The sequence below is a fragment of the Mercenaria mercenaria genome, chromosome 9 (genome assembly GCF_021730395.1).
Source record: "Mercenaria mercenaria strain notata chromosome 9, MADL_Memer_1, whole genome shotgun sequence".
NCBI classification, from domain to species: Eukaryota; Metazoa; Mollusca; class Bivalvia; order Venerida; family Veneridae; genus Mercenaria; species Mercenaria mercenaria.
In genome coordinates, this window is record NC_069369.1 from 67,321,661 (window position 1) to 67,339,512 (window position 17,852).

The 17,852-nt window shown below is 35.3% G+C and overlaps 1 protein-coding gene across 2 annotated transcripts in view; it reads left to right on the forward strand.

Annotated features, from left to right (window-relative positions):
* Window positions 1-17,852, forward strand: part of LOC123547333 (dynein axonemal assembly factor 9-like) — a 160,456-nt gene that overhangs the window by 3,793 nt on the left and 138,811 nt on the right. For both annotated transcript variants that reach the window (XM_045334350.2, XM_053551632.1), the window contains exons 2-8: window positions 1,650-1,738; window positions 3,708-3,798; window positions 4,729-4,757; window positions 6,519-6,643; window positions 10,453-10,549; window positions 14,705-14,783; window positions 16,227-16,332. In XM_045334350.2, coding sequence (XP_045190285.2) covers window positions 1,650-1,738; window positions 3,708-3,798; window positions 4,729-4,757; window positions 6,519-6,643; window positions 10,453-10,549; window positions 14,705-14,783; window positions 16,227-16,332 — 616 coding nt within the window. The remainder of the gene's footprint in view (window positions 1-1,649; window positions 1,739-3,707; window positions 3,799-4,728; window positions 4,758-6,518; window positions 6,644-10,452; window positions 10,550-14,704; window positions 14,784-16,226; window positions 16,333-17,852) is intronic.

Below are 17,852 nucleotides of genomic sequence, written 5' to 3' on the forward strand. Positions count from 1 at the left end.
GGTGCCATATTTTAGTTACGGATGCAGGGGGATATGAATATGCAGTTGCATCTCAAATCAGCGAAAGTCAGTATGTTTTCTTCCTACTTTCAAACAAACCAGCCTGGTTCAAAAAGGCCATCACTCTGACCTGTTCAAGGCCAGCAACTATAGACCGGTATTTGTTTCAAACTGTGTCAACCACGCACGTGTGTCCCATTATGTTTCTAGTTTATTTTTTTCTATTCCTATTAGGCACCAGCACCATGTCCTTTTCAAATCCTGGCTGGAGCACTGCCTAATAAAACAATGAAATAAACATGATGTATTCAGTATCTTCAGAACGCTAAAATATTTCTATATTTCCGTGCAAATAATACAACTTTAATGTCTCCATTTTACGTAGTTCTTGTCCACTCATTTGCGTAATGGATATTTTTGTAATTAATCTTAAACTTGGATAACCTTCTCCTGAATATTAACCTTTAATTTAAGTGGAAATATATAATATCCGTATTGATGTGCATTTCTGTATGCAGAAAGATTTTGTCAGTTTAGTTTCCTGCCAAAATATGTCCCATAAGAAACTGTTACATAGTATGAATGTCCACAATCAGGGCTTTTTCAGCATGTCCCACGGGGCTGAAATTCGGCCCCATTCCCAATGGCAAATATGCATATTTTTTCCCAATAGCTGTTCAAAAATTCCCAATCAAAGCAAAAAAAAAAAAAAAAAAAAAATATTTTGTTGCAAATTATAGTGGTGCAACCATTGTATTGTAGATTTCATTGAATTTTCAGCTTGAATTTGAATATAAAGCAGTTTCCTTTTATGAATATTAGCAGTAGAAATCACAGAAATATACGTAAGGAAAAAAAAGACTGATTTTCATGGAAATACTTTCCTAATTTGGATGTTTAACCGATACATATATTTCCCAATATGACATTATTCGCGAGTCGAAAATTCCCAAAAAGCACAGGGGCCTTTTTCCCAAAATGGCCAGAAAAAGCCCTGACGATTGTCCACATATTTGTTTTAAAATAAATACAATTTCAATCTTTCCTACACAAATCTAGTGGACTGTCTCGTTTTTTGGAAATGCTGGGAATTAAGAAAAAAAATGTGTTTAAAAGCAGTCGGTAAAATAAGTCAAATATTTATTTCAACTTGTGCCACCAGCTAAGATAATGACAATAAATTATTGAATCTTAATTACCTTGATTAAAAGAAGAAGTATTCAACAGATCAAACCCCCGCATTGCGCCTACGAATGTAAAATTGGTTTCAAACAGTGTTACGTGCGCACATGTCACCCTTTACTTCTGTTTTTCACAAGTCATCAGATCTGTACATTTCTTTAAAAATCGACGGTTCCACACATGGTGTTCAAAGGGTTGTATCAATCACATGTTAAGTGGCAATAATTAGATGTCTGCAGAGATTGATCTAAAAGGATTCTGAAGGAAAAACAGCATGCGACTGCATGAGGTCATATGCTTAATTATTATCAATTATCTTGAGCTCGCTCCATCTATTACAACGCCCTGTCTCAATGTTCAGACTTAAGTCGTTAGAGTCAGAGGTAAGAGATATTGTAATTCTTTCAGAAAGTGTTATCAAAGAGGATTGATTTGAAAAAGCATACATGTGTGTATTCTACTTTCAGCGCAACAAGATTACGTCATGTGCAAAGCTTGTTAAATGATGGCTCGAAGGCAACCAAGGATTATCCTGATGCAATCCTGTGTATTGCAGGTAAATTTTACAATTTTCCTTGGTTACACTGACCAAGTTTCAGGCTTTCTGATGAGGTTGGTTTTATCAAGCAATCAGCTATAGATAATTTGTGAACAAAACTCGTTTTAACTGTCTCTTGTCCCTCTCTTCTGTGACTTCTGTGAGTTCAAATCTCATTTATAATATCTTCTGTTCTATGTAAGGTGTTGCAGAAAGTATGTAAAAGAACATTGTGAAGCAGGAGGTATTGAAACATAATGAATTTGGAGTTTAAAGATGCAATTTTTAAAAAAAAATTTATGCCTCCCGAAGGGCGAGCATATAGTTACCGCTTTGTCCATCACCCTTTTGTCCGGAGTATAACTTGAAAAGTATTGATGGCATTTGATTGAAACTTCACATAATCATAGAGGCCATTAAGACAAAGTGCAGTGTCAAAGAATCATAACTCTACCTTACCTAGTTTTTTTAATTATCTCCCTTTATTATACAAAATAAGGCTTGTCCGGAGCATTACTGTAGGCTTACTTATTTTAGCGATGTACTAATAACAGCGCTTTTAGCGCTATCGCACGTATGTGCGCTAATTCATGGCCGCGCATTAATTTGTCCAAACATTTTACTGTACATTTTCATTTGATGATGTTGTCTTCGAACTTTTGCAGATAAATACTCTTGAGAGTTAGCACTAGTTACACTGCTTGCTAATATTTTAAGGTTCCTATGATATTCCTGTTTATTGTTCATATTATTATTTTAGATATATGATCATACAGAATAAAATATTTAAGCTTGTAGTTTGAGTTTTTTCTCATTTAATCAAGTTGTTATTGATTTCCGTATCACCTTCGGGCATGTCTGTTGTTGCAGTCGTTCGTTTACGGAAAGGTGTGAACGTTTGTATTAAGACACAATGCATGTAGGACAAAGGGGATTCAATGATTAAAATGTGTGACAATCTTGTTTTATTTCAGCAATTATAACTAGTATACAGAATATAAAACACACAGATTATTATAATTAAATACAATAAGAGATTTACGATAAAACACTTAAGTAAATAATTTCAAATAAATCATACTTTCTTTAGCCCGCTAACAGTGAAAAAAGTTGATTTCATAATCAGTATGACGTATAATTACAGCAGAAACACATTACATAAAAATTGCCGACGGTTAATTATTTCCGAATATTTTCGTGAATCTCCGTAAATCTCCGAGAGCCTCATCTGGGACAGTGGTAAAATTAGAAATTAGCGGTCTCGCGAGAGCGCTAATTCACGTCCACGCATTAATTAGATATTTCACCAAAAATTGCGTTTGCGCTAAATTTTTGCCGCGCTAATAAATGTACACCTACAGTACTTGAAAAGTATTAATGGCATTTCATTGAAACTTCACAAAATGATAGAGGCCATTGCAGGAAGTGCATTGTCAAAGAACCATAACTGCTTTACGTAATTTTTGAATTATCTCCCTTTATTATACAAAATAAGGCTTGTCCAGAGCATTACTTGAAAAGTATTAATGGCATTTTATTGAAACTTCACAAAATGATAGAGGCCATTGATGGGAAGTGCAGTGTCAAAGAACCATAACTCTATCTTACCTAGTTTTTAAATTATCTCCCTTTATTCAATTTTCTTCTTTTTATTATCTTCATTTTTTGTTTGTTTCTAATACGTTATTCCCCATATTGGGACAAGCACATGCATTGGGGAGCATCATTCGGTTTTACCGATTCCTTGTTTATCATATATCAAAAGGGAATTGAGAGAACTTGCTCTCAGAAAGCAAGATCTGTTTTACTAGAGCATTTAAAGAAGGCAAAAGGCTGTGTTATTGCTAACCTTAAGGGAACTTTTTTTTTGATACCAGTAGTCAGTTTTTGAAAAATCAGGGATTAGTGCTAATTTGAGTATGGGCAGTAATTAGAATATTTATTATAAATGTAGTACATACCATTTATCTGAATTCTTTGTCTGTAGGTATTGACAGCAGATATAATGATGGAATGCTGGAACTCATCAACTATCTCTTGTTTGGATTCTTTGAAATCCGGATGGCTGAGTTAGAAGGGTACGACATATTTTTTAGCTTATTTCTGAACATTCGTCATGTGGATATGATGTTTAAGATTGCAAATGGCTTTAATAGTTTTAGATATCAAAAAAGGAATAACATTCATTCACAAGTTTTTAAAGTTGTTTCATACGCATATTAGAACTGCCACTAAGTCTTCAGCTCTGTAGTTAGAGCAGATATTAAATTTGATTCCTGGGCAAGGCCATGTTCTGTGGACTGGAAGACAATTTGTCTGCAATCATTCATCCTCCACTTGCAGCTGGCGTAAAGAAGTTGATACTTACTTTTGGATAACAGGTTAGTATTTGTACAGAATGGAGAAACAGTAGTTAGATAAACTGACCATCCCTTCAGAATCTGTAATGGATAAGATGTCATTAAAACACTTTTGACAAACAAAAAACAAACGAACACATTTTGCTCATACAAAATGACATGTAACAAAACATTTTGACGGATAAAGATGGGCCGGTGGTCTAGTGGAACACACTTGACTGTCAATCCAGAGGTCCGGGGTTCAAATACCGGTCCAGGCACTGGAAATTTCTGAGATGCTCTTGAGTGTCTACCACATAACTATGAGGCCTGTACTGGTTCTTCCCAGGAAAGACGGCTTCACGTGTATCGGTGCTATACACCGGGCATGTTAAAGGACCAGACTGTCTATTTGTCAAGAACTAGGCTACGTTAGCTGGACAAGCCTGTTTCTAAGAAGGATTTCTCTCTATCTGTTCTGGGGGCTATATCTCACTCCCTCTGGTTAGATCGCTCTGTGTCTGTACTAGTAGAGGATGAATTTTGCACCCTGTATGGCTGCGTTTGCTATATGTAAAGCGCCTTTGAACGTGTTTATCATGAAAAGGGAGCTATATAAATCTGGTATAATAAATAAACATTATAACAGATAATGTATTATATTTTCAGATCAGGATTTGATGAAGAGGTTATTGATGGTAATAGATCTTTTATATCTTATTTAATATTTTTACATTTGTCTGATCTTAAGTCTCTGTTCTCATTCCATGTTAATGACATTTTATTGGTTAAAGGAAGAGCTAGACCCTCCTTGGTCTTTTGCTTGGAATCACTTGCCCAGGGTTTCAAAAATTGACAGTTTTTTTTTTTTTTTTGAAACACTGCATTTGCCCTTCGGATTCGAAACCCCGCAGGAGATGTAGAATGCTTTCATGCCGGGGTTATCATGCAAGGAAACCATCCTGCTGGCTTGCCTTGCAGAAGGCTGGTCATTTTACCCAAGTATTCACATATGCAGTGACTGTAGTGGCACCAGGGGTCTTCTTCCACTATTTATAGCTAAAAAGTCACCATAAGACAGGGAAATGTGCCAATGAGACTGGAAAACGACAAAAAAATTGCGGAATAATTGTTAATGCCATAACTGGTAACATAACCCTTAGGCACAATGTTAGATTTTAGCAAACAGGCTTGCTGGAAAACTGATGTGATAGAATTTCTTAAGAAATTCTAACAGCAGAAGTTCAGCAATATTACTTTGAACTATATCAGTAAAACAAAAAAAAAGCTGCTCAAAAAGTTTAGAAATAATAACTTATTAAAGCAAAAAGGGTAAAGTTTTCTAACTTAGCATAGGTAGTTGATGAAAGGCCGATTGCAGGTGTCATATTTACCTCCTCAACAGCAAGTCTTAAGTTGATATGGCTGGAAACAGTACCAAGTAGCCCTAAAATTTCTAAGAACTCCTACCTTTTTGAGGTTTTCCTAAAATTTCTTTTTAAAATAACTGTAAAAGTCAAATTACCCTATTTTTTCTGCTAATTCCTACAATATCTTTTATAAGATGTGTACTTGTTAAATTATATCTAAATGTTGTTTTATACATTTATAAAATGTTTATATAATTATATAGTAATGATTTTATTAGTTGTTTCTATGCAGAAAACTTTTTGAACTCCCATAGTTAACCCGTTTTCTTGAGTTTTCCTGTCAGTCATTTAGTATTACTTGACCGTGTTTTATGATACATGAGGATTTTTTTTCAACAAACTGTGCAATACTTGGACATATTTAGGTTTTTTTGCATTGGCTTGTGTTCCCCACTGGGTTCAGATTTGGGACTGCCACAGGGATCAGTGTTTTGTGAAAAACTTCATGTTAAGGGACTATTCAAAAAGCCCTTTCTCTCACATATTTAGTTAATTTTTTAGCCTATAAATAAGATGTTTAACAAAAAAACCAGAGATAGTGTCCCATTTGTAAAAGTTGATACTGTCAAAAGGGCTCAAAGGTATTCAAGAAAAACGTCCAAAATATTTGCAGGGTTTCAACAAATACATTTGATATATACCATTTCCTTGTGAATGCCTCCTCAGGTGAGCAGTTGAGGCCTAGTTGGCTCTCTGTTTCAATTTTGTAGTTGTAATCAGTACCCCAGTTTTAAGTTTAGCCCAAATTTTGTTGATTTTTGCCCCAAAACTTTGTTGAATTTAGCCCTTAAACTAGCCCTAAATTATGGTCAGTGACTGCTTGATATCAGCCACAGTCGAGAATCAAACCTGAATTGCTGGCATTGTAGTCCAACCTGCTAACTACTGCACCACTTATTCCTTGAAAGCACTGCAACAATACTTTTTTTTAAGTCGTACAGTAACGCATAAAATTTGGTCACAATTGATCCCATCTGCCACTCCCTATGCTGACCTGATACAGTTTGAGTGTGTCTAATTGCCTTGCAGATGTGATGTTTTTGATACAGAGAGACAAGGTGGATGTATACTGTAACCCTATCAACTACCACTACCTCCTGCCATATGTCAGTCACTGGAGAAATGTCTACTTTCACTGTCTTACTGATACAGAGGTAATTTATCTATAAAAAAATAAGAACAGGTGAATGTCATTGTGACTGGCTGCTAATACAAGGTTTAACTGTAAAACTGATTTGCTGACACACTGTCCTATAAGTTATATACAGTCATACCTGTATTAAGCAGCCTGTCACAGTCTGGCTGCTTAAGACAAGTTGAACTTGTACTTAACCTTTATCCTGCTAAATTTCTAAAATGGACTGATCCATCATTCAATTTGGGCAGTTCCATTAATTATTCGAGGGGTGTTTACTGAAAATTTACTGACTGAATAGTGAACAGTGCAGACCATGATCTTGGTCTGCACTGGTCACAAAGGCAAACCCACTTGCCGACAGCAGGCTAAAGGTTAAGTTAAATTTGGAAGTTAGCTGACATGCCTGCATAATACAGGTGACAGCTAAGTCAGATGCAACTGTACTCAACTTTTAGTACCTTGGAAAAGGTATCATTTTGTTGCTTAATTTAGTATCAATATATATATATATATATATATATATATATATATATATATATATATATATATATATATATATATATATATATATATATATATATATTTATATATAACTGTATATGGGGACAAGTCTGCGGCATATCAGTGTACTTGAAGATGAAATAAGACCAGTTTCCAAGCTCAGTTGAATTACCTTTTAAAATCCTTTGATAAATTTAGTATGCATATTAGAATATTTACAGTGGAAATGCATTTCCTGCAGTTGATACATATTATCTCATGAGGAAACATGTGGCCCCATAGGCAGACCTTCCAGAGGTCACAGCTATTGAAAATTGTTTACATAATCTTAGCATAGTCATGAGAAAAACAGGCATTTTGATGTTTAAACTTTTGCTTTTCCAACAGTCACCATTAGTTAATGTTTAAAAGTATTCAACATTGAATCAGATAAATCTATGTGAAAGAACTGTAAAATATTAGGAATGAATTGTTGTAATGTAGTTGTAATCTGTCTGGCTATAACTCTATCTGGATATACATTTGGTAGGCCTTTGGCCAAGTGTATTTTATATTCAGATTGTTACTATTTAACCACAGTTCATTCCTGATGTGAGGCTAGGATGTACTCCAGACAAAAAGCATTCAAGCTTGATTTACAGTTGAACTGAAATAAAGTATTTATAAATTGATTTCATTAGAAGGTAACAAATCTATTTTACATGTTTCGTGATGCCATTCATCAACAGATGTTACTTGCTTCTTGAGTCTAATTAATCAATTTTCAGTTTTCTTTGTTTAGGACTTTTATCGAGAAAGTTTTGTTTATCAAATACTGTGAAATCAGTAATATTTGTGTGATTTAATTTTCTTGGATTTCGTGGTTGTGACAATCTACAAAAATTAAATCCCAACAAATAAAATTCTCCTCCATTCTATCTTCTTTGGTTGAAATCCATGACTTTTCATCTGTTAAGTAGTCACTTTGGCCAAAAAACCCCCGAAATTTCATGCCCACAAAAGTAAATGATTTTACTGTGGACATAAAGATTAATATATGAGTAGTTGCCATTCTGTCAATAGGCTTCATTTATATGCACTGGTATTAATATCTTCTGACAGTCAAAAAAGATGTGAAACACTGCTTGCTAGTGCATCAGTGGCTCAAGTACGAGGGCTGACTTGACTAATCCTTGTTGTCCTGGGTCTGTTTCTTATAGTGTCTATTTTTGGAGGTCTTGAAACCTTGGATAATAAGGAAAATTTTGCCTACCCCCTTGCGACGATGAGTGATTTGTGCTTTACTGTATGGAAGAGTTATATGAAAAAAATGACATGCTACTACAATTCTGTATTTAAGAAATAAGTCTAGATTGAGAAGCTTTTCATTTAGGTATTAAATTAACAGGTTTGGGAAGTATGAAGATCTATTTTTAGCTCACCAGAGCACGAAGTGCTCAAGGTGAGCTATTGTGACCGGTCATTGTCCGACGTCATGCGTCGTCCGTCAACATTTGCCTTGTTAACACTCTAGAGGCCACATTTGTGACCCAATCTTTATGATACTTGGTCAGAATGTTTGTTATGATGATCTCTAGGTCAAGTTCGAAACTGGGTCATGTGGGGTCGAAAACTAGGTCACTAGGCCAGATCGAAGGAAAATCTTGTTAACACTCTAGAGTCCACAGTTTAAGTTTGAAACTCATGAGAATTGGTCAGAATGTTTGTCTTGATGACCTCTAGGTCAAGTTTGAATCTGGGTCATGTGGAGTCAAAAACTAGGTCACCCGGTCAAATCAAAGGAAAAGCTTGTTAACATTCTAGAGGCCACATTTATGACCCTATCTTCATGAAACTTGGTCAGAATGTTTGTCTTGATGATCTCTAGGTTAAGATCGAAACTGGGTAGTGTGGGGTCAAAAACTAGGTCACTAGGCCAGATCAAAGGAAAATCTTGATAACACTGTAGAGTCCACAGTTTAAGTTTGAAACTCATGAGAATTGGTCAGAATGTATGTCTTGATGACCTCTAAGTCGAGTTTGAATCTGGGTCATGTAGGGTCAAAAACTAGGTCACCTTGTCAAATCAAAGGAAAAGATTGTTAACACTCTAGAGGCCAGATTTATTACCCTATCTTCATGAAACTTGGTCAGAATGTTTGTCTTAATGATCTCTAGGCCAAATTCAAAACTGGGTCATGTGGGGTCAAAAACTAGGTCACTAGGCCAGATCAAAGGAAAATCTTGTTAACTCACTAGAAACCACATTTTAAGTTTGAAACTCATGAGAATTGATGACCTCTAGGTCAGGTTTAGATCTGGGTCATATGGGGTCAAAAACTAGGTCATTCAATCAAATCAAAGGAAAAGCCTGTTAACATTCTACAGGTCACATTTATGATCCTATCATCATGAGACTTGGTCAGAATGTTTGTCTTGATGACCTTTACGTCAAGTTCATATCTTGATCATTTGCGGTCAAAAACTAGGTCACCTGATAAAATCAAAGGAAAAATTTGTAAACAGTCTAGAAGCCAGATTTATGACCATATCTTCATGAAACTTGGTCAGAATGTTTATCTTAATGATCTCTAGGCCAAGTTCAAAACTGGCTCATATGGGGTCAAAAACTAGGTCACTAGGCCAGTTTAAAGGAAAAGCTTGTTAACACTCTTGAGGCCACATTTATGACCCTATCTTCATGAAACTTGGTCAGAATGTTTATCTTAATGATTCTTATGCCAAGATTGAAACTTGGTCATGTGGGGTCAAAAACTAGGTCACCCGCTCAGATCAAAGGAAAAGCTTGTTAACATTCTAGAGGCCACATTTATGGCACTATCTTCATGAAACTTGGTCAGAATGTTTATCTTGATGATCCCTAGGTCAAGTTTGAATCTGGGTCATATGGAATTAAAAACTAGGTCACATAATCAAATCACATGAAAAGCTTGTTAACACTCTTGAGGCCAGATTTATGATCCTATCTTCATGAAACTGTCAGAATGTTTGTCTTGATGATCTCTAGTTCAAGTTTGAAACTGGGTCATGAGGGGTCAAAAACTAGGTCAGTAGGCCCGATCAACTCTGGTGGCCATCATGGCCCTCTTGTTCATAACTTGTTTTGCATTGTTTCACTATAAATTTATTGAAATAAACAATTAATTGAAAAAAATACAAGCAACAGAATGGTATTGGTAGATGCTGAAAAAAGTAACAAAGACTAATTCCCAAGTGTATAATTTGGGTTTATAAAGTAATATGTCTTCTTGTCTTTGAAGCTGAAATTTTCGACATTTAGAATTCAGCATGATTAAATGTTTATAAACTTGTATAATTTCATAGTATGAAGATGAGGAGAAAGCAGAGGATTTCAAGGTTACAAGTTTTGCCTCGATTGTGAAGAACTGTAACAAGATAGGCATTCCTTACAGTAACTCAGGTATGTATAACTTCCTTTCTTACATCAACGAATGTATGAATTGCTTCATTCTTATCAGTAACTTAGGTATGTGACTTTTAATTCATTACCTTACAGTAACTCAGGTATGTGACTTTTAATTCAATACCTTACAGTAACTCAGGTATGTGACTTTTAATTCATTACCTTACAGTAACTCAGGTATGTGACTATTAATTCATTACCTTAGAGTAACTTGGGTATGTGACATTTAATTCATTACCTTACAGTAACTCAGGTATGTGACTTTTAATTTGTTACCTTACGTGACTTTTAATTCATTACCTTACAGTAACTCAGGTATGTGACTTTTGCTCCATTGCTTACAGTAACTCAGGTGTGTGACTGTTACTTCATTGCTTACAGTAACTCAGGTATGTGACTGTAACTTCATTGCTTACAGTAACTCATACCTGTGACTGTTACTTCACTCCTTACAGTAACTCAGGTATGTGACTTTTACGTCATTGCTTACAGTAACTCAGGTATAAGACGGTTACTTCATTGCTTACAGTAACTCAGGTATGTGACTTTTACTTCATTGCTTACAGTAACTCAGGTATGTGACTGTTACTTCATTGCCTTACAGTAACTCAGGTATGTGACTGTTACTTCATTGTTTACAGTTACTCAGGTATTTGACTGTTACTTCATTGCTTACAGTAACTCAGGTATGTGACTGTTACTTCATTGCTTACAGTAACTCAGGTATGTGACTTTTACTTCATTGCTTACAGTAACATAGGTATGAGACTGTTACTTCATTGCTTACAGTAACATAGGTATGAGACTGTTACTTCATTACCTCACAGTAACATAGGCATGAGACTGTTACTTCATTACCTCACAGTAACTTAGGCATGAGAATGTTACTTCATTACCTCACAGTAACTTAGGTATGAGACTGTTACTTCATTACCTGAAAGTAACTTAGGTATGAGACTGTTACTTCATTACCTCACAGTAACATAGGTATGAGACTGTTACTTCTTTACCTCACAGTAACTCAGGTATGAGACTGTTACTTCATTACCTCACAGTAACATAGGTATGAGACTGTTACTTCATTGCTTACAGTAACTCAGGTATGTGACTGTTACTTCATTGCTTACAGTAACTCAGGTATGTGACTGTTACTTCATTGCTTACAGTAACATAGGTATGAGACTGTTACTTCATTGCTTACAGTAACATAGGTATGAGACTGTTACTTCATTGCTTACAGTAACATAGGTATGAGACTGTTACTTCATTACCTCACAGTAACTTAGGTATGAGAATGTTACTTCATTACCTCAAAGTAACTTAGGTATGAGACTGTTACTTCATTACCTCACAGTAACATAGGTATGAGACTGTTACTTCATTACCTCACAGTAACTCAGGTATGAGACTGTTACTTCATTACCTCACAGTAACATAGGTATGAGACTGTTACTTCATTGCTTACAGTAACTCAGGTATGTGACTGTTACTTCATTGCTTACAGTAACTCAGGTATGTGACTTTTACTTCATTGCTTACAGTAACATAGGTATGAGACTGTTACTTCATTGCTTACAGTAACATAGGTATGAGACTGTTACTTCATTACCTTACAGTATCTCAAGTGTGAGACTGTTACTTCATTACCTTACAGTAACATAGGTATGAGACTGTTACTTCATTACCTTACAGTAACTCAGGTATGAGACTGTTACTTCATTACCTCACAGTAACTCAGGTATGAGACTGTTACTTCATTATCTTACATTAACTCAGGTATGAGACTGTTACTTCATTACCTCACAGTAACTTAGGTATGAGAATGTTACTTCATTACCTCACAGTAACATAGGTATGAGACTGTTACTTCATTACCTTACAGTAACTCAGGTATGAGACTGTTACTTCATTACCTCACAGTAACTCAGGTATGAGACTGTTACTTCATTACCTCACAGTAACATAGGTATGTGACTGTTACTTCATTGCTTACAGTAACTCAGGTATGTGACTGTTACTTCATTGCTTACAGTAACTCAGGTATGTGACTTTTACTTCATTGCTTACAGTAACATAGGTATGAGACTGTTGCTTCATTGCTTACAGTAACATAGGTATGAGACTGTTACTTCATTACCTTACAGTATCTCAAGTGTGAGACTGTTACTTCATTACCTTACAGTAACATAGGTATGAGACTGTTACTTCATTACCTTACAGTAACTCAGGTATGAGACTATTACTTCATTACCTCACAGTAACATAGGTATGAGACTGTTACTTCATTACCTCACAGTAACTCAGGTATGAGACTGTTACTTCATTATCTTACAGTAACTCAGGTATGAGACTGTTACTTCATTATCTTACAGTAACTCAGGTATGAGACTGTTTCTTCATTACCTCACAGTAACATAGGTATGAGACTGTTACTTCATTGCTTACAGTAACATAGGTATGAGACTGTTACTTCATTACCTTACAGTAACTCAGGTATGAGACTGTTACTTCATTACCTTACAGTAACTCAGATATGAGACTGTTACTTCATTATCTTACAGTAACTCAGGTATGAGACTGTTACTACACTCCTCACATTTGAAAGTTGTTTTCTGTTTAGGGGAACTCATACATTTCTTTCCATAGTATGGCTCATGTAAGCTAATGCATGAAACATTGGTTTCATCCATATCATTAACCTCATGATATTCATATGTATCTTATTTCCAGGAAATGACATTCTTTTATGACTAGCAATGCTTAAATCATCACAACGGTATTATGTTGATATCAGGTCAGCATGATATTTAGCCCCATGTATGCATTGAGAAATAGCGCTTTCAAATTTGATAAAAAAATATTTTACTTGAAAACATGTTTAAAACGAGATGTCACATAGCACAACTGTCTTGATTAATTTACACACACACTGAGTTGGTTATTCGCTGTGCAGAATAATTAACATCATTTGTGCCCTAATGGAACTATTCCGACGTATTACCATTTCCGGTCCAGGTGTGTATAAACAAAGGAGAGTGATGACCTACCATTTGGTGCCAAACATGCGCAGAGAAACAGTTCTGTTCTATTTGATCTAAATTTTGCAATAAAAGACATTAGAATCAAAATAATTTAAAACAAAACAGTGTTTGAACACTGTTTATACACTCCGGCGGTTATATGTTGTACGCAATAATTTTACTTGTGCTATGCCCTTATGTAATTATTAAGCTGGATGTATAACTGCCCATTGTATATAAATAGTGTTAAAACACGGTTCTGCTATAAAATTTTTCTTAAATGAAATGTGATAAAATATTACAATTCTGTTGCTTGTTAAGTAGGTTTTAGGAATAAGATTTTTATGCCCCCCACCCCTCTTCCCCTTCAAAGAATAGAGGGTATGTTGTTTTGCTTCTCTTGGTCAGCCAGTCCATAGGTAGTCTGTTTCCAATGAATATCTGGAAAACAGTTTGTGTAGCATTAGATCAAAGGTCAATGTCACAGTAAATGACACTAAATCCATGTTTCTGATAAATAGCTGGAAAATGCTTGGACCTACTACCTTCAAGAATCAAATGATCTGTAGACTAAAAACTGGTTCTTTATAATTACCTGTTTGTAGTGAATGACTGCTAATGTTTTAGGGTTAGTAGGTCAAAGATGAAGGTCACTGTAACCACCGAATTAGAATAGATGCCAATCAAAAGCTGGAGAATGGTTGGACTTACAACCATCAGTCCTCATAGCATGATTGTCTATGATCAGCAGATGACTCCTATTGTTTTTGGAATCATTAGGTTAAAGGTCAAGGTCATTACTTGAAAACAGGGAACTGAAAAGTTCACACCCAATTAATACTGACAGGCCATCGTATAGGGGAGCATGCCTGTTTTACAAACAGTTACAATACTGTGAAATCATTAGTATTCGTGGGGGACCAATTTTCGTGGTTGAGTCAATCCACGAAATTTAATCCCAACGAACAAGTAAAGTTCCCATTCATTTTATGTTCAAAAGTTGAAATCCATGAATTCATATCCCCACGAAATTGTGGTTTTGACCAAAACCACGAAATTTCATGCCCACGAAATTAAATGATTTTACAGTATTGCATGCGTAATAATTCTGCATGTTTGTTTTGTTTTACAGCAAACCTACACAAGTTTGACATTATGTTGATAGAAAAATGGCCCATAATACAGATATATGGTGTTGAGGGAGTTGGAAGGTAATTTAGTCCTTATTTTACACTGTAAGCATAGTAAAAAAATATTTGAAAAAGATTTCAAGAACAGTTGGAGACATTTAGCTTTAATTTTGAAATATGGTATCTATATTTTGTTTGTTTGTGTAAAGACAGTTATGCTGAAGCTTAATTCCATAAATCTTTTTTCTTAAGTACAAGTTATTTGTTGAAAATTAGATTATACATCTTGGAGTATGTACATACTACTGACTTAATAACTTTCCATTACATACCAATTCTTCAAAATACATTTGAAGTTGGCGGAATAGGCAGAGCACAAAGCTATGAGTCTGAAAGTTGCATGATCTGTCATCAGATGTATTGTATATTCTCTTTGAAGATTTGACAGAAGACTCTCCAGCTCTGATGCATGTGGAGAAGTTGCCAGTTTTTAGCTCATCTGATTTTTTGAAAAAAAATGATGAGTTATTGTCATCACTTGAGCGGTTGTCGGCGTCGGCGTCGGCATTGCCTGGTTAAGTTTTATGTTTAGGTCAACTTTTCTCCTAAACTAGCAAAGCTATTGCTTTGAAACTTGGCATACTTGTTCACCATCATAAGCTGACCCTGTATATCAAGAAATATAACTCCATCATGCTTTTTGCAAGATTTATGGGCCCTTTTGGACTTAGAAAATATCAGATTTCTTGGTTAAGTTTTATGTTTAGTTCAACTTTTCTCCTAAACTATCAAAGCTATTGCTTTGAAACTTGGAATACTTGTTCACCATCATAAGCAGACCCTGTACATCAAGAAACATAACTCCATCCTGCTTTTTGCAAGAATTATTGCCCCTTTTGGACTTAGAAAATCAGTTTTCTTGGTTAAGTTTTATGTTTAGGTCAGCTTTTCTCCTAAACTATCAAAGCTATTGCTTTAAAACTTGCAACAGTTTTTCACCATCATAAGCTGACCCTGTACAGCAAGCAACATAACTCCATCCTGCTTTTTGCAATAATTATTGCCCCTTTTGGACTTAGAAAATCATTTTCTTGGTTGAGTATTATGTTTAAGTCAACTTTTCTCATAAACTATCAAAGCTATTGCTTTAAAACTTGCAACAGTTTTTCACCATCATAAGCTGACACTATACATCAAGAAACATAACTCTATCCTGCTTTTTGCAAGAATGATGGCCCTTTTTAGACTTAGAAAATCATGGGTAGGACAATATTTCTATTATACAAAAAAAATCAGATGAGCGTCAGCACCCGCAAGGCGGTGCTCTTGTTTATGGAGAGAACAAGTTGGTACTGGTTCAAAGTCCAGGCACACTAGTACTATTACATAACTAAAATACTTATTGAAAAGCAGTATTAAACTACATCAAACAAGCAAATGAATTGGTATGGACTTAAGACCAAATACTCGGGAAGAAGATTTTGCATTGAGTGTAAATTTGATGTTTTGGGTGTATGATTTCAGTGGTGGATTTTTCACAATGCAGCATGAGGTGACAGATGTCAGTGAACAAGTTCACAAACTCTACAATTACATGGACCCAGTTGCTCTAGAGAACATGGTTGTTGAGGTATTTCATCAAAGAAATTATTGATGCTGCAAACAAAAGTTTAAAAATGATATTTGCATTTTACGATACTTACTAGTTAAGCCCTAAAAGGTCAATTCAGATTTCAGATGTGTATCATTTTTACCCTGAGATAAAAACTTGACTCATGATCAAGATTTCTAAAGCCTGATTTGAAAATGCTCTGTCTTAAACTCCAATTTCAGAATTAAAAGCTATTTAGGAAGGAATCTGGAATAAAGAATTCAGACAATTCAAACAGTATTTAACAGAATATTCAGCCTATTCACCTGCTTACTGGAGATATTTGCAACATTTTCATCTGTACAATGAACAAACTGAATGACAAAGGGTACCAGTGTAATTGATATAAAACTATGGGACTGGAGAATGCAGTGTTGTCATTTATGTCTGTACAATATTGTAAACTTCAACATGTACTTTGTCACATATTTCTGGGGTGAAATGACTTCTTTAACCCTTAGCCTGCTGCAGGCGAATTTAACAGCCTTTGCAAACAGCTTGGAACCAGATCAGATGCCGATTAAATTGGCGTCTGATCAGGTTCCAAGCTGTTTGCTACTCTGACAATATTTCTTCCGATTTTGGAGCAAATTGAATGAACTTTACAATTTTAGCAAGCCCGCCCGCTTAGCTCAGTAGGTAAAGCGTTGGTCTACGGATCGCAGGGTCGTGAGTTCGATCCTCGGGCAGGGCGTATGTTCTCCGTGACTATTTGATAAACGACATTGTGTCTGAAATCATTAATCCTCCACCTCTGATTCATTTGGGGAAGTTGGCAGTTACTTGGGGAGAACAGGTTTGTACTGGTACAGAATCCGGGAAAACTGGTTAGGTTAACTGCCCGCCGTTACATGACTGAAATACTGTTGAAAAACGGCGTTAAACCCAAAACAAACAAACAAACAAACAAACAATTTTAGCAGACGACATTTCCAGCAGACGACAATTTATCTAGCATGCTAAGGGTTAAACATAAAGATACAGCAAATATTTTAATAAACAAAAAGACTTGTTAAGGAGAAATGTATTCAGTATATTAACAAATCCATATTGCAAAGGCAAAAAGACATTTTCAAGTCTTCAGTGTTTTGCTCTGCCTTGAAAATCTCCTTCTGGAAGACTGCCATCTCCCTCTGAAGAATGAAAAATAGTTGTTGGCAAAGATGAACCCTGCATCTGGTCCTTACCTGTCTGTAGTCATGAAACTTTGTAGAAGTTAGCATCATGTGTTTTGTCTGTGTATAAACATGAAATACAAAATATAGGAAAGATCGCTCTGAGTTCACGCATTAACATCTGTTTATCTGGTAGTGGGCAAAACAATGTTTTTACATCGTTTGTTTATGGGATCAGAAGTTAAAAAATTTTGAAATACTTACAACTTTCATATTTTCCTGTCCAGATATCTATTTTAAATGAATAACATATAATTTTAATAGTGGCGTAGGGATGTTCAAAACTTTTAGAAAAACACTGTAAGTTAAGCGTTCATAATTAAT